This window comes from Ochotona curzoniae, unplaced genomic scaffold, assembly GCF_017591425.1.
Source record: "Ochotona curzoniae isolate NIBS_2020 unplaced genomic scaffold, NIBS_Ocur_1.0 contig_2754, whole genome shotgun sequence".
Taxonomy (NCBI): Eukaryota; Metazoa; Chordata; class Mammalia; order Lagomorpha; family Ochotonidae; genus Ochotona; species Ochotona curzoniae.
Window position 1 is genome coordinate 23,598,829 of NW_024465582.1, and position 23,941 is coordinate 23,622,769.

The window sequence follows — 23,941 nt, forward strand, 5'->3', positions numbered from 1 at the left end:
GCTCTGGGCTCCTGGCTTTGGTTCGGCATAGCTCTGGCCATTGCAGCCGTTTGGGGAGTGAATCAATGGATGGAAGATCCTTCCTCTCTGTCTCTCCTCTTCTCTGTATGTCTGACATTACAATAAAAATAAATAAATCTTTTAAAAATTATATTTTAGAAAAGGCAATAGTTCTCTTTTGCTCCTCAATCCTGGGAGATGGCTTTCAACCTTTATTCAAGTCCTGTCATTAAATTGTTTTCCTTTCAATCTGATGGGAGTGCCTCCAAATTGAAAAGATCTTACCTGAATTTAAGAATAGAAGTGACTTTGGAGTGATAGAAAATGCTTAATGTATCATATTACTAGTTATATAATGAGCCTAGCTGACCATAGCATCGTATTTGCATTCCAGCATCAGGCTTTGGTCCAGCAAGGTGCAGGAGGTGCCAGGATGAACCAGAGTCCAGGTTTGGAGGGCACAGGGAGCTCTGTAGTTCTACACAAAGATCACACTGCCTAGGAGTGCTGTGTGGTTCTCGGATACTACAGAGACACAACTTTTTAGTTTGGCCTGAATGGAAACAGACTTGCAATACTTGATGGAGGTTAGGGAGAAATAGATTGTCTTGCTGTAAAAGATCACACTTATTATTGGCTCAGATCCTGGATGGCATTATAAAGATGTACTGTGTCTTAAAGAATTGAGATGAGAGTCCCAGGAATTTAACTGCAAGGACAGGAATCATCTGCACCCCTCCAACATGGTGAAAGCCTGGCATCCGCATCATAGAATTTCCATATGTTTCTCATTGCAGAAGGTTTAGGAAAGGAACATGCTATAGAAAGCAGTCAGTGAATTCCTTCAGCAAGAGTCACAAGTCCAACATCCTGCTATTTAAGTGTATCATGGCTTTGTAGGATCAGGCAAAGGCACAAAATCTAGTATGCTATGGTCGAGGTATATTTAACAGTTTGATTGGGAGTCCCACTTTTTATTTGGGAGTAGAGATGCAAACTGCACTGTATCTTTACTTCCTGTTATGTTAATCTCTATGTGTAGTTCATCTGTGAGAATGTATGTATTTATATGTTTTCCTATACATCTAATTGTTTTGTATGTTTTTAACGATTTATTTATTTTTATTGGAAGGTCAGAGTCACAGAGAGGAAAGACAGAGAGGAAAATCTCCCATCCACTGGTTCACTCCCCAAGTAGTCACAATGGCCAAAACTGAACAGATCTGAAGCCAGGAGCCTGAAAGCCCTGGGCCATCGCATGCTGCCTTTCCAGGCATTAGCAGGGAGCTGGATAAGATGTGCAGTAACCAGGACCCAAATCACTGGCAATATAGGATACCAGTGCCATGGGCAGAGGCTTAGCCCAATAGACCATCAAGTTAGTACCCAGTTGGGCATTGCCTTTTTGTGACTGTTTTGTTTTTTCTGGACCCTAGCATAAATGTGACCAAAGTGAAGAAATGGATATAATCATGGAGAAGCTAAACATATGTCTGGGGAGATGATCTGGTGATTTAGACCCTGGTTCTCATTCCTCTAGCAATCACCATCTTTCTTTACCACCGAAGCACTTGTCAAAATACCTTTAATTTACTGTCAGCTAATAGATTTTAAACTATTCAACGAAGCACAAATTGACAAATGTGAAAAAGTAAAACTGAAGCATAAATCTCAAACTATTTTTTATACCCAAATAAACTCCTTTTAATTCCACTTTTCCACGAAGTACACTTGTTTGCCACGACTCTGGGAGAGGAAAAACCCTTTTCATTTCTTTTCTTCCTAAACATAATTGCTTAGCTCAAGTTCCTCAAGACAGTGGAGCTGTAACTCAGTGGCCACTTTTCTCCTTATTTAAACCTTCCCTTTCTCAGTATCCACCCTAGCCTACAGCTGCTACAGAAAAGCTGCTCAAATTTGCCCTCTTAGTGGATGGAATCATGTGAACTGGCAAGCAGTTTCTCTCCTAAAACCGTCCCTACATCAAACATAAAGGCTTTGGCATAAAAAACTGGAGCAGTGTGAAGAGTGATTAATACTTCAGAATTATAATTGCTATCTTTAAAAAGTTAGCCAATTTCTCCACCTTCCGGATCCCCCTTATCTCATCAACAGAATGGCAATGATCATAAACTTCATTCAAAGGAGATGAAGCAGGAGAGGTGTGTCACAGGGCAGGTGCACATAGACTAAGTTGGTCGTAAAGGAAAAATCTCGATGGCACCTATGAGATCACAATGTATTTCGACAAGTGACAGTTGTTGATGGTTATTTCCTATTATTTTCAGTATTTTCTTTTTGTTGTCTCCTTAAGCACCCTCATCTGTTTACCTCCCTCTTTTCTTTTTTCTTTTGTTTTCTCTTGGTTTTGTTAACAATAAATGATCCTACTTTACTTCTGATAAATAAGGTTCCAAGCCAATGTAGTGTGACAAAATGAACATTGAACCAAAAGTGTGAGAAGCTGCTATTACTGCTTACTTAGTCATTTAAATCAAAAGAACAAAAGTATTTTTTTAATGTCCTCTCATATGCTTCAGGTTCCTTAGTGCCTCCGAAAACATGAAAGGGGCTGATTTACAATTCCTTTGGGCATATTGCCTGTAGAATTCTAAGGACAGGAAATGAAAAAAAAAAGTGTAGCACACACCCCCGGACATTCCACACAACATGCAGAATAAATAAACAGGCCCAAAAAGGAAACAAAAAGCCTTTGGTATCATGTTGAGAAGGTACCACAAATAACCTTTGAGAGAGCAAGGACCTAAGGAAAAACACCCCCAAGAGCATTGAGATTGACCCTGCTTGAAGACAATACTGCTTTGCTTTAGTCTAAAGCATGGTGAGTGCTTTGACTTAGTGAACTTTGTGATCTCCATGGACATTGTGGGGAAAATGCCCCATATGGGCTTCTCAAATCTGTACAGGAATATGAAATCCCTTAGGATCCTGCTGGGATGTGGACGAGTGAATGAGGAAATCTGAGCTGAGACTCATGGTTCCTCACAAACTCCCATGTGACAGTGACTTTACTGGTCAATGGGAAATAATTAGTCTTCAGTCACCTTTTTCAGTACAACAATTGGTGGTGTCAATCTGGTCTTTATCTGTGGAGCAGCAGTTTTCCACTGAGGGAGATTTGGCCTGACTAGAATTTGTCAATCTCTGGAGATAGAGATGACAATTGCCAAGTCATGAAATGCTTCTGGCATCACATGGGTAGGGGTCCTACAAGCCAAGAAAGGATTCCCTGACCCAAAAAGTTCATCATGCCAATGTTGAGAAATCCTGCAATAGCGGTATTTTGCACATTTCTGACATTAAAAATAGTCTACCAAATTTGTTCCAAAAAATAAAGACCTCTGAGGAAAGGGTATAAGCACTGTTTAGTTTGGAGTAGAGTGTGAGCAGAGTTTAAAACTGTCTTCAAATATATGAAAGATTATTATGCAAAAGATGGCAACCAGCTGTTTTCCATCACCCTTGAGGAATGAACAGGAAATGTACATAAAAGGATCTGTGTTACCCATCCATTCTTTCTCGGCTTCCTTCCCGTCAGCCAAGCAAAACTTTTCATGAACTGGCAACCATATTTTTCCTGTCCTGTGTCTGATTACTTGCAGAGACCCTCCCAAATCCTGGGTACACATTTTATTCTCCCTACCAAATTTCATCTCGCCATCCCCTCGAACATTCAACTTCGGATTTTTCTTCCTCTACAAAGTCTTCTTTAACTTACATTAAACAGTTTCCAGTTCCACTCTAATTACAGCTGGCATAGTTTCTTCTTCAATATATCATCTTTCAACTTACAGTTTTGTAAATGTCTATGTGTACCAAGAACTATGCTAATTTTGAGAAGGATAAAAGGGTTAAGGAAATCTTCAGTTTTAAGAGTTTCACAATCTAGGAGGGAAATTTCACATAAGTACAGCTGAGAAAATGATTAATTTTTTTTTCTTGGAAGTGGAGGTCGGGCACAACAGTGAGGTCATAGCTTGAGACACCATTATCCCATAGACTATCAGGTTCAAGCTGTATGATTTCAATTTCTTAATAATGTGCACATTAGCAGGCAAGCACTTGGGTCCCTGTCACTCGTGGGAAAGACACACAAAGTCCCTGGTTCCTTCTGCCTGGCCTTGCTTTGGACCAGGTAGGAAGAAAACTTCTAAGCCAAGGCAATCATAGAACATTTTATAAGTAGATACATTCCTGAAGAAGAAATGTTCTCTAATTTAAAACGCTGTGTGTCAAATAAGCACTCAGTATTATTATGAAAGTAACAAGTCTATGAATTCAAGGTTCTTGGTTTAGTTTATGGAAAAAGCAATAGTCATAAGGGTTGGGTTGAATTGATTATATCTGCTTAGAATCTACAAGACTAGGAAAGAGACATTTTTTCAAGATTCACATGGCAATGTCATAGTTTTATCAAAGTAGATAGAATTAACCATTTCCGAATGTACTTCACAATACATTCTGAATTTATTAGCCAATGCTGATCAGGAAGAAAATTCTTAGTTACATTTAGAAGGGAATATTTTGGGATGTTACAAAAACACTTTAGAAAGCAGTACCAAATAGGAATTTGTCACCGTGTATTTGAGGCATGATTCCACAACCCCCTTTGGAGATGGTTTGTCTAAGGGTTTTCACTACCTTGGCTACAAAGAAATCAATCATTAACTTTCGCGAATATGTACTACCCACTAGGTACTAAGTAAACTTGTAGATATATAAACTAATCACAGCAACAGTTTATTACAAACAATATTCTAAGGCGTTTTTGGTACAAACTTCCACACACTGCTTGATTCAGAGAAGGAATCATTGTGAAATCTCAACCTGCATAGCTGGGTGGACACAGTTGGCTTCTGTTTGCCATTGGAAATAGCAAGGAAAGTTCGGCATATGAATAGAAGTGGTAATACTTCCATCCTTTGTATTTGAAATGAATAAAATGAAGCTGGTCTTATTTCACTGATGTTTGAGTTTGTTGAGGGGCTCACAACTGGATGTCTGTCTGTAACCTCGTTAGTCATATGTGAGGACAGCATACCGGGGCGCTTTCCCACAGACTCTGAAATCTTCAGTTCTGGGGTGGTATCAGAGACGCTTCATTGAATGTTACTGGCTATGTGGCTATGTTCTGTAAAACCACTGTGTTAATTTTAAGTCCGCAGTAGATTCATTCTGAAGGCTGTCTTTGATGTTCTCATTGTTAGAGCTGCATTGCTGTATTTTAAAATAAGAACACAGCTTTCTATTGTAACCTCAAGAATGTCTTCATAATTCAAAACATGATGTTCTCTTAGTTAACATTTTCTAACTAGACTTTGCTTTCCTTCTTAAAGCTATTCTAGGCTTCTGTGTATCATTCAATGTTGATGTGAAAAATGCCATGACTTTCAGTGGGCCAGTGGAAGACATGTTTGGATATACTGTTCAACAATATGAGAATGAAGAAGGCAAATGGTAAGCCAATTTTTTTCCTCTACAATGTGATGGAAAATATTACTATAGTTCATTTTATGAATGAAACTTCAACAGAGTGAATCACTTATGCTAAAAAGTGCAGACTGGTCATGGAAAGGGACTTCAAGTAAAAGAAAGAAAAGAAACAAAAAAAAAAAAAAGAAAGAAAGAAAACTTCCTTGAAAATACTAGAGGAAGTGGTTAAAAGGTCTGTTGAAGCCTCGATTGACCTCAAGGAAGGTGCTTATCCAAAATACTCATTGTTCAGTAATTACATTGTTTTGGCAAGAGTTCATCAATTGTTCTTCTTTTAGAACGGCTTACACACAGTTGGTTGAAACTCAGTGGGAACAATTGGAAAGAAGATGAGGTAGTTCCTTGAAAGGGTTAACACTGCTTCCACAAGTTGGGGCCTTACAGATCTGCTGTGCTTGGTCTAATGTTTTTAAAGAACTTTATCAGATATCTTTTTTTTCAGTTTTATATGGAAACTTTAATGCAGGTATTAACAAACTAACAACTCTGTTTACATTGCTGGCACATGGAGCTGCTGTCCCTCTGAGTGTATGATGAACTGCATTGATGTAATTTGTGTTATTAAGGATCTCATTCTGCTGCAGACCTAACTTTCTTTGTTTTTGTCTTTATGAAGTCTTTATAAAAGGTGAGGAGGTCACAGACAGGTTGGCCACGTTCAGGGATGGAGCAGGTCGGGGTGAGGGGCGTGCAGAGAGAGAAGTGTTTCTGTATTCAGCCTGTGTCCACAGAAAGACAAAGAGCGCCCCTCCATGTTGGCAGATTTCATATAGGCCTGTCCCATTTTCTCCCCTCGAAAATTTCCGGCGCTTAATCTAAGGGTTGCTGAAGGGTAGCGATTCATCACATTCTCTTAAGTTATTTCCTACTGGTAAGGGGCATAGGGCTTGCCAATCCCAGGTTCTGATGGATACCTCTTATGAACCAGAGGATTTCCTATCAGTGCTAGAGGCTGTGTCTTCCACATTATGTTTCCTACTCTGAGAAGTTGTCAGCTTCTTTGCACAGGAGTTTAACAACAACAATCGCTTCTTGCCATTTTGGCTAAGATCAAGAGTAGGAGTTAACAACAGAGCTGGCTTAATCATGCAACATGTGTGCTGAGTCCAGATCACACAACCACAGGCTCTGGTCTCTGATATCGGAGTTCCTGACATGTCAGGGAAAACAGGAGGTAACAGTATATGCTACTCACCAATGCCAAAATCCATTACTGGGCCCTCTCCAGAACAGAGCTTGGCACAGAGAGCCCTGGCACAACCACTTGTTAGGCCCTCAGACCTGCCCATTCCCAGCCAAGTTCTTACCCATGACAGCAGGTACAATGGTCTAGCCTAGGGAAGCCCATGGCGCTGGGTCTTTGGACCTCTGGCCTGACCTGGCCCTGCCCAGCTTTCACGTTTGCCTAAACTAGCCTTATTGGATTTATTTATACCCTTTGAAACTCATGATTATTGCTTGAGTTCATTTAGGTATGATTTTAAAAGTATGTTTAGCTTAGTGAAAATTATAGAAATAAATATTAAAGCTCTTTTGTTTTATACTTAATTTTTTTCTACTTAACATAAGTTTAAAAATTAGACTGTGTGAAAAAGTTAAGCCTTGCTTCAGTTTAACTACTTAAAAATCTGTTTTTGTAATAACTACAATAAGAAAAATAAAATTGCATATAGTTAGAGAGTAATAACTTTTTAGTCTACAATAATTATTTCTCAGATGAGAAAATGGGGCTCTTCTACATTTGTTTTTCCTTTTATACATGATTAATTTGATAATAACCCCCAAAGAATATATTCTTAGGAAAAAACTATTAAATACTGTGTTAACCAGAATTTGTGTTAAAGCTACATTCTTTTGCTCTTCTTGTGAATATTTTAAATGAGAAATCTGATCATAGATAATGAGTTTTTAAAACTTCTTTGCCTTCCTCTCATACTCCCCACCATCTGTGTCTTTCTGGTTTTAAAGTTGAAATGAACCTTGGAGAGATGATTTTGCCCATTCAACCTTATATCAAACCTGTCTAATTAACTTGGGAAATTGTCATCCCATGTCAGAGTCCCTGGGTTCAAGTCCCAAGTGAAGGGGTACATGAGGTAAGGATGGTCAGAACAGCATTAGGAAAGACATCAAAGAATATATAGATTGCATGGTAAGAATGGTTATAAAAACATATTTTTACTGTTATATCTGAATGAAATTGCTCAAACTTGAGGCAGACCATTGTAAATTTCATATATATTTGTGAAATAATGTTAATAATACGACATCGAGGTTTTTGAGATAAGATACCTTATCTATCTTGTTTCATTCTTGAAATGTAATTTATATAAATATTGGCTGGTGTATCTAGCCATAGCATGAACATAAGTCAGTCACATAGCACATATGAATGTACCTGGCATTATGTTAAATTCAGTGGGAGATGTGAGTATAAGACAAATATAACATTGTATAATCTAGAACCCAGCTCAATAGCCCAATGGCAAATGCTCACTTTGCATCCACTGGGATCCCATATGTGTCCCAGCTGCTCCACTTCCCATCCAGTTCTCTGCCTGTGCCCTGGGAAAAGAGTAGAGGTGCCTAGCTTTGGATTGGTTCAGCTCTGGCCATGGCAGCCACTTTTGGAGTGAACTAAAGGATGGGAGTTCTTTCTCTGTGTCTCTCCTTCTTCTCTATAAATCTGCTTTTCCAATAAAAAAATAAAACTTTAAGGAAAAATTGTATAATCCAGTACAGAATTTATACCAAATTGCTAGACATAAAATCTGTGCAAAGCAGTGTGGAGCATATGATCTATTGGAGTTCAGAGAAGCAGGAGATGGTTCATAATTCTGGATTCTCAAATTGAATCTTCAAAGATGATCTTTGAATCTTTGTATCTTTTAATAAAAGAAGGAGAAATGTCACCCCAACCTGGGAAGCCACATGAGCATAGGGACAGACCAGAGAGTGAGTGAGTGAGTGTGATGATAAGTAAGCAAGTCTGATACTGGTCTAGAGAAGAAAGAAGGACAATGGCAGATTTAAAAAGCCAAACAAAAAAAAGATAGACTTAATAAAGGATATGGAGAAGCCAGTATAGATTATTTGACGAAACTTAGCTTAGAAAATTATATATAAACTGATTTAGATGAAGGAATGCCTCAAAGCATATATACTACAGGCAAGCAAGAATCACTTTCTAATTCTCAAGAAATGAAACATTGGGCTAGATTCGTAGTTGACCAGAGTAAAAGAAAGTTGTGTCTGAGATAACTTTAGATGAATCATTAAGTGTTGGTGATGGTTTGGAAGCTGCAAAAAGGATGTAGGAAAGATTAAATGTATTCCAGATTTTCTGCACTGGATCACTGTGGAATGAATACAATCATTAACGGAAACAACTCTGTACACATGCAAAGAAAATCAATTTTATTCGGTGGTTAATAAATCTACATTTAAACAGCTTCAGATCAAGGTGACAACTAGGTAGTTAGAAACCTCAAATTGGATTATATGAAAGAGAAGGCACCTAGTATGCTAGGGGAAGTGCCCAGCGAGGAAGGACTTATTTTGGTAACTGCTGGCAATCCAGCATACCACCCACAGCCCCAACTCACAAAATACTAGGCACCCCTTGCTATTTGTAGCCTGAACAAACAAAACCACATTACCATCAATGAAAAATGAAGTTAAAAAATATTCTTTTTGCATCACCAAAATTCAGAGTGATTGTTCTCGTAAAAATGTAACTATTCAGGGCTTCTGTGGAAAATAATTAGTGTCAAGTCTGCAACTTTTGTTTCTTCCCTTTGCCCAAGTTAAAAAGGGTGGGCTATGACCCCCCAGTTAAGAAACTCACTTTCTGAATCAGAGTCCCTGGGTTTGATCCCTGGCTCTGGTTCCTGATTCCAGTTCCCTGCTAATGCAGAGCCTGAGGGGAGCAGGGAATAGGGTGGAGGAAATTTGGAGAGTGAACCAGTGTGTGAATTGTCTCAATTTTTTAAAAGTTTTTTTAACGTACATAGGTATTATTATCTTGGTAAGTGCCAAACTTTTTATTGGAATGTGTTTGAGAGCTTGTAAACATTTGAATGTGTATGGATGTCAGATACCTTAGTTTCATTTGGATAATCCATATTTACAACAATTGTATGGGAAAGTTGTGAAAAATCAAAGCAATAAAAAGATGTACCCAATTACATTTATTTTTAAAAATAATTTCATTTTTGATGTTGTTTACATAGTTAACAAGGATGCACACCCACGAGGACCACTGATTAGGGTGGGGAGGGATGGAGCATAGGGGAATGTGTGTGGGATAAATGCTCCTAATTTTCCTTTTCTTCTCCTTTCTCCAGTATGGAAGGGGTGGGGAACAAGGGAGGCAGGGGAGGGGGCCACTCTCGGCGGCCAATCCACGTCAGAACCTAGGGATGAGGATGTCTGCTTGATATCAGCTTAGAAATCTCAATGTGGAGAAGGATGTCCTGAGGGTATTGCTTGAGTGATTTTGATGATTCTGAGACACTATTGGTTTCATTGCTGCAACTTTTGAGAAGTTCCTTTCAAGGTCGGTTGGCTGACAGTGTCCACCCCAGTGCATCCATTCGCCCAGACACTTATTGCCAAAGCTCAGTCAGGAGAGTTGAACAACCTGGTCTGTTCTCTATCTTCTGACATGGTGCTCAACGTCCTCTGAAGGCCTAAATGAGCTGGCCATCTTGTCCTCCACATGCACATGGACATGCCATCCACTGCACAGGCATCAACAGTCGAGGAGCCCCAGTCCCTACACATGTATGTGGTCCAAGATCTTCCCTGTGACCGGAGTTTTGAGTCCAGTGGTCCCGTTCAGTCTGTCATATGCATTAGCCTATGCAAACATTGGTGATTGTAGACATATGTTCAGTTTTTTCTCCAGTCCCATATACTATGCAAACTGACAGGTTCTATGGCCCAGTACAACCCAGCCTGTCACAGACTTGTCCCCTATGCACATCAGTGGGAACTGCAGTCTAGTTGGGGCAAGCCCCAGTAACCCCCACCAGCCCATCCACAGCTTTAGTTCCTATGCATACAGGTATGTACAGCGGATTAGTCCAATCCATGCTGCATCCCAGTTGGGCTCCTGTATACACCTATGTGTGTTGCAGCTTAGCTCAGCCCACCCTACCCCACAACCCCATCTACACATATACCGACAGATGCTACTGCCTTGTCCAGCTTAGTCTTCCCCCAACCATGGCTACCTTGCCCTCCAGCAGGAGCTGCCATTCCAGCAGATGAGTGCCAAGACTCATTCCCAGTCTCAGATCTTGCACTTTCTGGGGGGTTGTGTGATCAGGCTGACACAACTTACACTCTGTCCTGGCACTTGCCAGCAGATGCTGTGGCAAAGCCCAGGCAGTCAACACTTATAGCCTGGCTTTTACTCGTGCCAGTGGGTGTGGTGGCCTGGCCTGGAAACAGCTCTTAAAATTCCAAACTTTTATGAATGGCATGGTAGCAACAAATTATTCTAAAGAGACCCAGACACTGGTAAGACAAAAACAAATTACAGAAACATGTGTGGATATCCTGTAAATGTTTATGAATGAAGAATGCAAACATTGAGCAGTGGATTGTGGAACAATGGACATGATTGGAGGAACATTATTTGGTTTTCTGTAGGGATGAACACCTTTGTAAGTCATATCTACTCCTAATATCTTGTAAATTCATCCTGATGCCTCTCTTGCCATGTCTATAGTATGTCTGATAGAGAGGCACTTATTACTGACCTGTTTCAAGTGCAGGTTGTATATTTGAAACTCATTGCTTTCATTGTTTTGGAAGATTAGAAGTTAACAGGAAAGGCAGCCTCACGTCCATTTAATCTCCCATATGTTTACTGTGAAGTATAATTTACTTTCTAACTTCAGCTCAGAAATTCTATGGTTTCTTAGTAGTAAAATATATTATACATCTGACTAAGATTAGCCATTCTATTGTTAGCATGAACTGAAGCATCTATTTCATTGCAATGTGGTTCAGAAGAATTCAGACGAAGAATAATTGGCTGTTTTGCTTTGAAGAAACGTAAACAAGCACTGCGCAACCTTCCAGTTCCCCCACATTTTATTAGTAACCAAAAGCATGGCAAGACTTCCAAATGAGAAAATGTGAAACTCTGGCTTTGGGGCTTGTCACTCTCCATTGGTTCTACACTTATTCTTTGTGCCTGTCACTACAGCTGCTGTTCATGCAAGCTTTCTCGCAGGGGTACCAGTGATGTGGTGGGCCTTTCTTCCTAAAGCCATATAGATTTTTCAGGATGATAGGGTCATCCCTACCCAGACTTAGTCCCATGTGTAATCAAAACACACTGGAATCCTGCTTCATTCCCAGGAGATCCATTTGATGCCAGGGAGGTATAGTAGTGGTCTCCTGTGATTGATGCTCTAATTCTAAATATAATGCATTGGAATTTCAGGGGAAATTTGATTTTTTCAAGGTTCTATAAAATTTTCTTGACACAGATTGGTATAAGTTTATTGCACACAAGTTATAATGCATTTCTTTTTTTTCCCCCTAAGATTTCTTTTTATTGGGAAGGCAGATTTACAGCGAGGAGGAGAGACTGAGAGAAAGATCTCCCAGCCACTGGTTCACTCCCCAAATGACTGCAACAGCCAGAGCTAAGCCAATCCAAAGCCAGGAAACTCTTCTGGGTCTTCCACTTGGGTACATGGGCGCAAGGCATTGGGTCATTCTGTGTTGCTTTCCCAGGTCACAAGTAGGGATCTGGATGGGAAGTGCAACAGCTGGGACATGAACTGATGTCCATATGGGATGCCAGGACTTGTAGAGAGACGATTAGCCATTTGAGCCATCACACCCAGCTATTAAACTTGACGTTTCTTTGGCTTACTTCAGCGAACTTATACAGCTAATGCTGTTGCTGTTTAAGTTTTGTTCTTTGATTTTTTTTTTAGATTTATTTACTTTTATTGGAAAGGCACATTTGTAAAGGAGAAGGAGATAGAGAAAGATCTTCTGTCTGCTGGTTTATTCCCCAAGTGTCCACCATGACCTGAGTTGAGCTGATCTAATGCCAGGAGCCAGGAGCCTCCTCTGGGTCTTTCATGCAGATGCAGGGTCTCAAGGCTTTGGGTCATCCTCTACTGCTTTCCCAGAACAAGCAGGAAGCTGGAAGGGAAGTAGAGCATTGGGAACACAAACTGGCTCTCATATGGGATTCCTGTGGATGCAAGGTGGGGATTTAACCACTGGGCTACTGCTATGGCTCCAAGTTTTATTCTTTGAGATGATCAAACCCTCAGATACTTTTTTTAAAGTGCCTAGACAGAAAAGCTTGGTGCTCTGAAATTGATCTTAAGTTGATCTATATATTAGACATCAGGAAACAGTGAAACTGAAAGATTGCTAATGAAATCATTTAAGTTTGAAGCAACTCTCTTCAGGAAACAAATCTAATGGGGAAAACCATACAAGAGATCAGATACTCTTCAGATAAATATAATAATGATTAGAATAGCAAATCCATATGAATTGCACAAATATCTCCATTCGCTAAATATTAATTATGACTTTTTGATATAGACAAAAGTATCATTTTAATCATCTTCAAGTTTCACAGGTGTTTTTATAGAGGTCAGTAATAATAGCTAGAACATTCTGTAATCCTATTAATCTGCATACAGTCATCACAGAGTATGAACACCTGATGAAAATAAAATAGAAGTCAAAACCATCTTACAAATTAAATTTTAAAGCAACGGTAATGCTCATAGTCCATGAAACCAAGTGTCTCAAGTCTTCACACTGACCCTGTGAGCTCTGGCACATGCCATTACTTTCATCATCATTGTTCTAGTCAAGAAATGGGTACTCCGGAAAGGATCTTTCAGAGGCTTAATAGAACAAGTTTGTGACAGGGCCAGAATGTTGAATACCAGCCTTTGAATTTCCTTGGGTCCGTGACTCTAACAACAGAATTCTGTAGGGCTTTGATGTGGAGAAGTGCCTGTGGGGAGTGTTGGTCATTCTACTGGAGTGAAATATCCAGCCTCTAAAACGGAAAAAACAGATTTCATAATCTAAAACCCCTGGCTAGGCACAAGATATGCTTTATTCAAGTTCTTGACATATTAACACATTCATTCACAAACTCACTTAACATTTATTAGATGTCTATTTTGAACTTGCTGTTATATATAGTAAAGATGTAAGTGAACAAAATAGACATCCCTCCCATTATGAAGCGTGTGCTTGATTTGTATGGGAGGGAGCAAAAAATAAATAAATAATGAACTTTAAAGACAAGTAGGTTATCATGTATGTCAAATGGTGATGCTGTGAGAAAAAAAAATAGAGCAAGATAATAGAATCAGGAATGCTGGAGATTCCTGAAATTCCATAAACCCTATGCTGATACTTTTCTTGGATCTTGTCATTTTTACGAAGCTTGGGAGAAGTGAGGATTATTTAGGATTAAAATGGTAAGATATATATCCTTCCAAAAACTGTGTGCTCGCTGTTAGAGCAAACAGCTCCTGGAAAACACAGGATTGTCTTATGATCTATGCCCCAGTAATCCGTTGCCTGCCATGGATTCCCAGCTCTCAAACTCCATGCCTCAACCTGATGCTACAACACACACTACTTTCTGTACTTATCCTAGAATATTCAATAGACCATGGTTCAAGTTGATGTATCAGTTTAGTCCTCAATTACCACGACACTCAAAGGGTATTTCTGTTTTCCTAAAGCAACTGTAAACTCCAAAGTCAGCTCTGCCAATCTCAAACTGTCTGCTCCAGTGTATATAGAAGCTTCACTCCGTGTTCCATTCACCCATACATCTTCACTGTCCTCTGTCTTCAGTCTTCATCCTCTTGTCTATACTTTTCCCTGGCATAGCTACAAAAATGACTTGTCTTTTGAGTTACTATTCACTATTAATTAGCATGCTTTCTAGGACTTGCTCCTCCTTTCTTGCACTGGATGTTCCTTGTTAAGAGCATGTGCTTTCCAACTAGTCAGTTCTCCCCGAAATGCCTGTCTTTGTCCTGTTCAAACAATGGAATTCTAAAAGTGGGAAGGACCTTGCATACTTATCTCCCATCTACTATAGAAAATCCTTCCAAAATATCCCTGACAACTTCAACCTACCTCATCTTAGCCAAAGCAGCTACCTGGCTGAACTGCATATGCCTTGTCAGTATAAATTGCTTTCTACAAACCCACCATGCTACGGACACTCCACTGAATCTCAATAGATGAGTACAGCTACAATTTTCCATTAAAACAACAGGGAAGGGTGGGAGAGAAAAGCTAAAATTATGTTCTCTTCCTGTTTTAGTTAACTGTCATTGCTTTAGTCATCAAGTTAACCCCAACATTTAGTGGCTGAACTTAACAATGACTGACCATTTCTCAATATTTTGCAAATATAGTGGTTTTTCCATTATTTTGACTCATTCATATCATTGCAGTCACCCAGTACCTCTCATGGGACTGGAAAGTCCTACATGACTGGAAGACCATGCTCACAGGCTGTTAAAGCATCACTTCCTCATGGGATCTCTCATCTTTCTTAAGCCAGTTTGTTTCTTCATAGCATGATGGTCTGAGATTCCCAAAAACAAAAGATAAAATGGAATATGTAAGATCTAGCTTCAGATGTCATAGTGTTATAGCTGAGGCATTATATTTATCAAAGAATTCCAGATTGAAGGAGAAGAAAAAATAAGAGCATGTCTGCTAAATCAACATTATGTTATAAAGATTTGCAGTTGACAAACCTAATGGAATGGTATCTGATACAATGGCAAGCTCTTGATACTAGGCCTTAAGAGTTCTGATCACAAAATGATGTCCCTTTCTTATTTTTAGATCTATCCATCTATATCCACCCAACTGACTTCATTTGTGGCATCTACCTTCATGTTATTGATTCTTTCTCACCATTTAATTATAAGCAGATTGACTCTATTGCAAACTTAAGCTTACTTCAAGCCCTAAACTGTTTATCATTTCCCTGAACAAAAAGAAGTTTATGTCATTTAGTAGCATGGCTTCCCCTCCCCTCCTTCTTGGCTGAGTTACTTGAGATGGAATCTGCTATACACTCATGATTTACATTCTTGCCTCATATTAACGGGAGAGAGAGACAGACAGACAATTGATTCATTCCTCCCAATAGCTGCAACAGCCAGGACCGCCTCAGGCTGAAGCCAGGAACTAGAAAGTCTGCTGGGTCTCCCGTGTAGGTTGCAGGTGCCCTGTTACTTGAATTGTCTCCTGCTGCCTGTCAGGACGCATGTTATGGAAGCTAGAGTCAGGGTCAGAGTCGGGGCTCAAACCAGAGCAGAGATACAGCATGCCTGTGTCCCAGGCCCCATGCCAAAGAGCCTGCCATGGCCTCCCATTGTTGATGCTCATTTCTACTTTGCATGTAGGGACATCACTGTTTCTTGTTTCTCCCCTGCCTCTGATCACATTTACCTGGCTTTTTCCTTTATTAAATGTACTCCTAAATGTTCATTACTGCCATCCATCAGCCTTCGGCTCTCCTCATACTCCATGCTCTCTCATGGTAATAATTTTTGCCTTTGAGGCCTCAACTGTGCTCATCACATGCTCACATTCCACATGATTTCTGAGATGTTTCCCTACAATAAGACTGAGTCCATTTACCTGCAGAAGTAAGTCATTGTCAGCTTTTCTTCTGTCATTTCTGGCCAATATCTTTCCTGGGCTTTTCTCTGTCATTTCTTCCATCTCCACATTTGGGGATTCTTGGAACTGCCTCCAGAAACACCCCCCAGCCTCCGCATCACCATCTTTGTCTTGGGTCTGTCTTTGGGAGAACTCAAGCTAAGATTACTTATATACTGAATGTTTTGCATGTGCCAAGGGAGATTGCTGTTCCTCATGGGTGAGCCCACATACTTGCCCATAGAGTCTACACTCAGACCCGAATCATACGCTGGTTAGTGTTATGGCCCAGCCTCACATTACTTGGTCCTTTCGATTCTCATTGGTGGTTTCCATGATCTAGCCCTACAAGTACAGTGGCCTTGTCCACGAAGTCCCCCAGGAGTCATTCCCCACCTGGACATAAACCCTCAGGTCCCTGCTTGTCCCCATCTGTGCCATCCTCCAGACGAAATGTCAGTCCATACCCCTGAGTCCCCAGAGTGTGCTGCCCAGGTTCTGCCAACTGCAACCACTAGGTTGCCAGAGCTAAAACCCCGAGCCTGTAGTCCAGAGTGGTCTGAGATATGGCATCCGCAATTATTTTGTATCATTCACTTTAAATTAGGTCACAAACTTTTATTGTTAAAATTATTTCAAAAGTTTATTTATTTAATTTAAAGCCAGAGTTACCCAGAGAAAGAGGAAAAAAGGAAGACAGAGAGAGAGAGAGAAAGAAAGGGAGGGAGGAAGGGACATCTTGCATCCACTGGTTCATTCCACAGATGTCCACAAGGGTTGGAGATAGGTCAGACTAAAGCCAAGGTGATGGAAATCCAGCTGGGACTCCCACATAGGTGGCAAGGCCAAAGTGCTTGGCTCACCTTCTGCAGCTTTCACAGGCATGTGGGCAAGCAGCTGGATCAGAAGTGGAACTGCTGGAACTCAAACAGGCACTCATGTTGGATGCTAGTGTCACAAGTGCTAATTAATGCTGGACCCACAGGTTTCCATTGAGTTAGATTTCCACTAATTTTTCATCCTATCACACAATCTTATTAATATTTTATAGAATGCAATATAGCAATAAAATATTTTATAGAATATAATATGCTCATAAGCAATACGAGAATAATCCTATAATAATTAATTTGTTCTTGCATTTAAAAATATTTTATTGTATGTAATATCATAAGCAGTATCTTTGTACGTTAAACTTTTTTCCCCTTACTTTAGGGCACAGTTTAGAATAGATTCCCAGAAGTAAGAATTACGCATTAAGAGATTTGAACATCTTTATAGTTCTTAATGCATACCAGAAATTGCTTTGCAGAGGCATTTTACTGAAGCTATATTTTAGGGAGTTTGTCCAATAATTCAGTATCTACCATTGTTATGAAGTTGATTTCCATTAGAACTAGTTTGCCTAAAAGGCTTCACAAAAGGAGTCTCATGCTCTTTCATATGACAGATTTTCAACTACTTAAATTTTTATAAACAACAACAACAGCAAAACTAACTACCCCCCCCCTTGCACCTCTGTACAACTTTTCAGCTGTGTTTTAGGCATTCTTTCTCCGTGCTAAACAAGCCTTGAAGCATTTCTTGTCTGACAACATGGCCAGACTCTTCATCGTTGGAGTCAGAGTCTCCTAAATACATTCCTTTGTGCCTATGTCCCTCTTAATTTGGAGATTCCAGACATGGCCTGACCAGTGCAGATCACAGAGAGGCTATCACTTGCCTTGACCAGGGCATCTATTTTCAGCAATGCAAGCTAAGGTCACATTAGCATTTCTGGCAGAAAAATACACGACTGTCTCATGATTATATTCTGTCAACTAAATCCTGCGTGGTTCTTTCACATGAACTCCCATTAAGTGAGGTTTCCCATGTTCTGTACTGATTATGCGGGGAAATAATTTACATCAGTTCTCATGAGACGTTAATGTTTATTATTGTAGGATACTACGATACATCTATGTTCGCTAATATGTGTAGCATTTAATTAATGTGTAGCATCTAGTTTATTTCTATGTATTTATAAACTCTTCCATACCAGTATTAAATATTAAATGATCTAATATCTGTACTTGATGACATGTGTGAAATTATTCGTTTCTCCTGGGAAAAAGTCATTTCTACTCCATGTTTGTACACTAACGCAGTAACACATCTGTGCACCATTTATTTATTATTTCAACAAGTAGATAAAATATGATAAAAAAGACTAAAAAATATAGCAAAATTTCTGAGATATATGCTTATCCTCAGATATGAGGGACTTCATAAATATTTTAGAAAACTAAACTATAAGTTTATTCTGCTGTAGAAACTAAATCAATACAATCTTTCCATGAACTTTTTGAATTAACATGTGTATGGGTAAGTGTGTGGCTGACTGTGTATCTGCGTGGGGGGGCTGATTTTGCAAAGATAATGCAAATTTTCTGTGAATTTTTGAAGTCTGGATGCATTGAATTTTTTGGTGTAATTCTCCTTAGTTTGCTTGAAGAGACGATTTGGAATTTAGAGAAAACAGCCTATTGATTCGTTGCTAGGAGAATATGCTTTTCTGATTGCATCTTTGGAAACTACTATCTAGTGTATTAAAATTAACAATAAAATAACTAAGATTAACATTTTTCCTTGCCCCAAAGTTTAGTTGTTTTTTTAAATTACAGGGTGCTTATTGGTTCTCCTTTAGTTGGACAACCCCAAAACAGGACAGGAGATGTCTACAAGTGTCCAGTTGGCAGAGGGGAATCACTACCTTGCATTAAATTGGATCTGCCAGGTATGTAAGATCAAAAAGATGAAGTCTGATCCTTAACTTGCTTGGTGTTCTTACTGCCAGAGAATTTCAGGTAACTGCTGAGTCTGTTTCATGTTGCTATAATAGAATACGAGACACTGAATAATTCAGATTGAATAAAAAGCTTTTTGGCTTATATAAAAAGAGAGAAGAAATAATAATTATCCTTCACTTATACAAATTCACATAAAATGGCAGTTTAATGATCTGTACATCTGATTTGATTTATAAAGTCATCATGGATCACCCCTGGATCAAGAGTCAGCACATCTCACTCTCCAGTTAGGATACTTTGTAGGGATACCATGGAAAACATTTTCCAAATAAGCCTGTCTATCAAATGTCCTCCACTAAGTTTAAGTTAGTGTTAACCATTGGATTTTCTAAAAGATTTCTTTATTTGAACGATGGAGTTAGAGAGAGAAAAGAGACATATACACACACATGCAGAGAGGAGCGGGGTGAGAGAGAGAGAGAGAGAGAGAGAGAGAGAGAGAGAGAGAAGAAAGGGAAAGATCTTGCATCCACTGGTGCACTCCCCCAGTAGCCATAATGGCTGCAGCTGGGCCAGGCCTAAGCCAGGAGCCAGAGTCTCAACCTGGGTCTCCCACGTGGCTGGCAGGGGCTCATCTTCTGATGCTTTCCCATCTGTATTATTAGAATTGGATCAGAAGTAGAGCTGCCGAAACTCGAACCAGTGCTTAAATGGAATGCTGGTATTTCAAGTAGCAGTTTAACCTGATATTGGCCCCTAATGCATAATGTCTTAAAAGCAAAATAATAAGAAAACATGTCATATCAAATGTTATGAAAATGGTTTACAGCCCACTAGTCTATTGTGTTTTCAAGTTGCACTTTTTTTTTATAATTTCTTAATTTTTCATTATGAGCATTTACATATTTATGATAGCTGCTTTAGGAACTCTTGCTTGATAATTCATCTGGAATATGGAAACATCATCATTTTCCATTGATTTTTCATTGAGGTTTGGTCACAGTTTTCACTTTATATGTTGTAATTTCGGATCGTTCTAATAGAGATTTTACATTCTGTCATGTGCCTTTGAATAATCTTAGCTTTTTAAATTAGCAAGCAATTTACTTGGCTGAACTCAATTTCCGGATTCTGACTTTTTTTTTTGCAATGAGAAGCAGATAAAAATCTCTATTTACTTCTTGCTATTTCAGCTGAGATATTTAAAATCTACTCTGCACAGTCACCACTGGTTTTTTTCAGCCATTTGTTCAGAATGTGCGTACATATATTAGAACTGTCCTTATGTAACTCTTTTCCTCAAAACACCCTTGCTCAGTTTGCATATGCTGCCATTGTGCACCCATTTGTGTCTGTTCTCTGTCCCTTCAGACGGTAAGCCTGGGGCTTCTGTTTTGAGTGTTAGCCACTGCAGGAGACCTTAGCTACAGGGGGAAAGTGAAACAAACGAAGCACAAAACCAGGAAATTCACCCAATGCCCGTCAGTTCCCTTAGGTCCCTACTCTCCTACAGCCTCATCCTGGTCTCAGTTGCTTTCCAATGCCTTCAGGTAGTTGCTTCATACTTGTTTTTCCCTCTGTTTCTAAAAGTTTATAGTTATCATATGCAAAAAAAAATGTAAAATAGGAACTATTTCTTTCAATTTGGTATAAATGGCAATATCACTTTTCATTGATTATTTTTTTCCCTAGATTTGGACACATTTTCCTATTCCACTTTATATGCTGTAACTTTCAATCATTTTAAATGTGGAGATTGTACATTCTTTTATTTGCCTCTGAATGGCTTTAGCTTTTTAAATAAGCAAGCAATACAAATATTTATTTCAGGTCAGGCAAATAAGTTAATGAGAAACCATGGAATTTACATAAGCCAATTAATATTTTGGGGCAAGAAGAGATGTTTAAATTAGTTACTATGTGTTTAATTCCAAGACACTAGCATTCAGTCATTTCAACCTCAGTGAAAATAAGACATGTTACAAATCAGCAAATTAGAACACCACAAATCATCAACTAAATATAGCAAATATGAATGAGAGGCAAATGGTATTTAACATCATGTCAAAGAAAGGCATCCTCAAAGCCCCAGGGGACATGAGAAGTCCTCTATCTCCTTAACTGTCGTGGAAAGCAAATTGAAACCATAATACACCGTTTTCACCCCTTGAGTTGATAGAAGCACTAACTGATGAACTTGAGAGAAAGTGGCGATCATGCATTTCAGGGAGTCCGAACCTGGACATCGAGTTCTCACTTGTTATAGTAGGTATAACATTGTCAGCCGTTTGACAGAGATTTAAAATGCAATCTGACCAAAACATTGTAGTTGCCAGAAAACTGACACATATAAGCTTTTCTTACCTTTTCTCATCTTTATTATTTCCTTTAGTTGCAATTTGCTTACGTAAGGATGAACGTGCAATTTTGTCTATGTCTAGCTTATTTCATTTAACATCATGCTTTACTATTGAAATCACTTTGATGATATGCAAATGATGGAATTCCATTCTGTTTTTGTAGCTGAATAATATCTCATTATATTTTGGATATTAATTCTTTGTCAAATAAGTAACTTAAAAATGTTTTTTTTCCCATTTTGTCAGGTGTCATTTCATGCTATTCCTTTTTTTGCTATTCCAAAACTCTGAGTTTGTTATAATCCTATTTGTCTAGTTTTGTATTTATTTTCTGTGCGTTTGGGTCTTATCCAGTTATCATTGCTGAACTGACACCAATCACTTTAAGTATTTGCCCTACATTTTCTTCCATAATTTTCATAATATCAATTTTAAAATTTAAAAATCAGGTTTAGTTGATTTTTGCACATGGTAAAAGGTAGAGAATGGACTGTGTCCTCGTGCATACAGCAGCATTTCTCCAGTGTGTGGTCTGGATACTGTTATCAAGAACCCTTGGGTATGTGCACATTGATTGATTCATGGGCTCTCTATCTGTTCCATTGATTGGTGCATTAGCAAGAGCAATTTGGGTGGATAAAGAAGAAAGGAACCATCAAAATAGGAAAGAAGGAAGTCAAAATACCCTTGTTTGCTGATGGCATGATGTGATGTTGGACATGGAAAAATCTGAACATTCCACCAAAGCTGGTTGTTGGAACTGAGAACTGACTCAGTAAAGTAAGAGATTGCAAGATCAACACATTCAAGGCAGTCGATGGTTTATATGATTATGATGAATTCACCAACAAAGAAATCTCATTTCCAATGCCACAAGACCAAAATATATAGAAATAAATCTAACCAATGATATGAAATCTGTATATACAATGAAAATTATAAAGCAAGAAATCATCAGTAAAATGAATCAGAAGAATTAATATGATTAAAATATACTACCTAAATGACCCATTTATCCTACAAGAAAGTAGAACAGAGTTCCTAAGCCTGTGTATTTTAGCTACCTCACAAATAGTAAGGCTACCCCTGCTATGTACCCTCATCCCCGAGCGATGTTGATCCCTGGTTACCTTTTGCATAAAAGTTCTAAGACGAGTTATTCAAGACCAGTATGTATAAAGCACCTATAACAGGTGTTCTAAAGTCAGTCCACTGAAAATCTTGGACAAACACCCATGGCCAATGAGGAGGCCAAGCTGAACACTAAATCTCAACCACGTAGAATTGAAGTGTAACAACACTGGAGGCATGAACCATGAGGGCAGAGTCATTCTTTAACTTGAATACTGCCTCTCTCAGATCTCTCAGTACCCTGTGAAACAACGCTCAGCAGCTTTTGCTTTTCCTGAATAATCTTTTTTTTTTAACATGAGTTAGTGGAATTTCTTGCCAATTTTGTCAGATTGGTAAGGCTCAGATCTTAACATTTATATTTGGAATAGAAAATGTAGACCCTTCCCTATGTGTCTTTCATCCAAAGTTTCTGGCTACTGCTCTAATCCTTCTCCAATTTTCTTTCTTTTTTTCCCCTTTTTTAATTGCAAAGTCAGATCGATATATAGAGAGAGAGGAGGAGAGACAGAGAGAAATATCTTCTGTGCAATGATTCACTCCCCAAGTGACCACAACGGCTTTTGCTGCCGATCCGAATCCAGGAGTGCTTCCGGGTCTCCCACACAGGTGCAGGGTCCCAAGGCTCTGAGCCGCCCCCAACTGCTTTCCTAGGTCACAAGCAGGAAGTTGGATGGGAAGTGGGGCTGCTGGGACTGGAACCGGTGCCCAAGTGGGATCCTGGTGCGTTCAAGGCGAGGACTTTAGCTGCTAAGCCACGGAGCCGGGCCCTCCTTCTCCAATTTTCTTTGTCATGTTCATGATGTGTCTATGATTTTAGAGACATGGTAAAAAAAATCATTTTTTTTATCTTTACTAATTTTTCTCATCCTTGTCAAAAAACATGCTTCCTTTTGGTCATTTAAAACAACATATTTAAGAATCTATTACACCTTCAGCATGATGAGACCAAACATTTTATTTGTTTTCATGAGCAAACGTGTAAAAAGCGATCTCGCATTCTCATCACCCTGCTTGATCTGCATTCTTTCACAGTTCAGCAAAACTATTTGAAACAGTGACACAGACAGAGATTCTGGGACAGCAGCCAGCTCCCTCGGCTTTGTGTGTTCATTATATTCCTTCATCATACTTGGGAGCTTGTTTAGTTCAACTCAAAGAAGAATGTGCTATGCTATGAGCAGAGCAAATAGAATGTTTTAATGAGAAGACGCTTAATTTCTGCTTGTGAAACTCTTCAGGCTCATGAAATATTGTTCTGTTTTGTAGTTAATACGTCAATTGCCAATGTCACAGAAGTCAAGGAGAACATGACATTTGGATCAACTTTAGTCACCAACCCAAACGGAGGGTTTCTGGTAAGGAAGAAAAGGAAAGAATGATGTTGAATGACTACACAAACGGTATCATTTTAAGATCTTACAATATATTCTATGT

The 23,941-nt window shown here is 39.1% G+C and overlaps 1 protein-coding gene across 1 annotated transcript in view; it reads left to right on the forward strand.

Annotated features, from left to right (window-relative positions):
• The window catches only part of ITGA1 (integrin subunit alpha 1), a 137,017-nt gene that overhangs the window by 45,309 nt on the left and 67,767 nt on the right, over positions 1 to 23,941 (forward strand). The window contains exons 2-4 of the mRNA XM_040977525.1: positions 5,358 to 5,478; positions 18,888 to 19,000; positions 23,774 to 23,862. Coding sequence (XP_040833459.1) covers positions 5,358 to 5,478; positions 18,888 to 19,000; positions 23,774 to 23,862 — 323 coding nt within the window. The remainder of the gene's footprint in view (positions 1 to 5,357; positions 5,479 to 18,887; positions 19,001 to 23,773; positions 23,863 to 23,941) is intronic.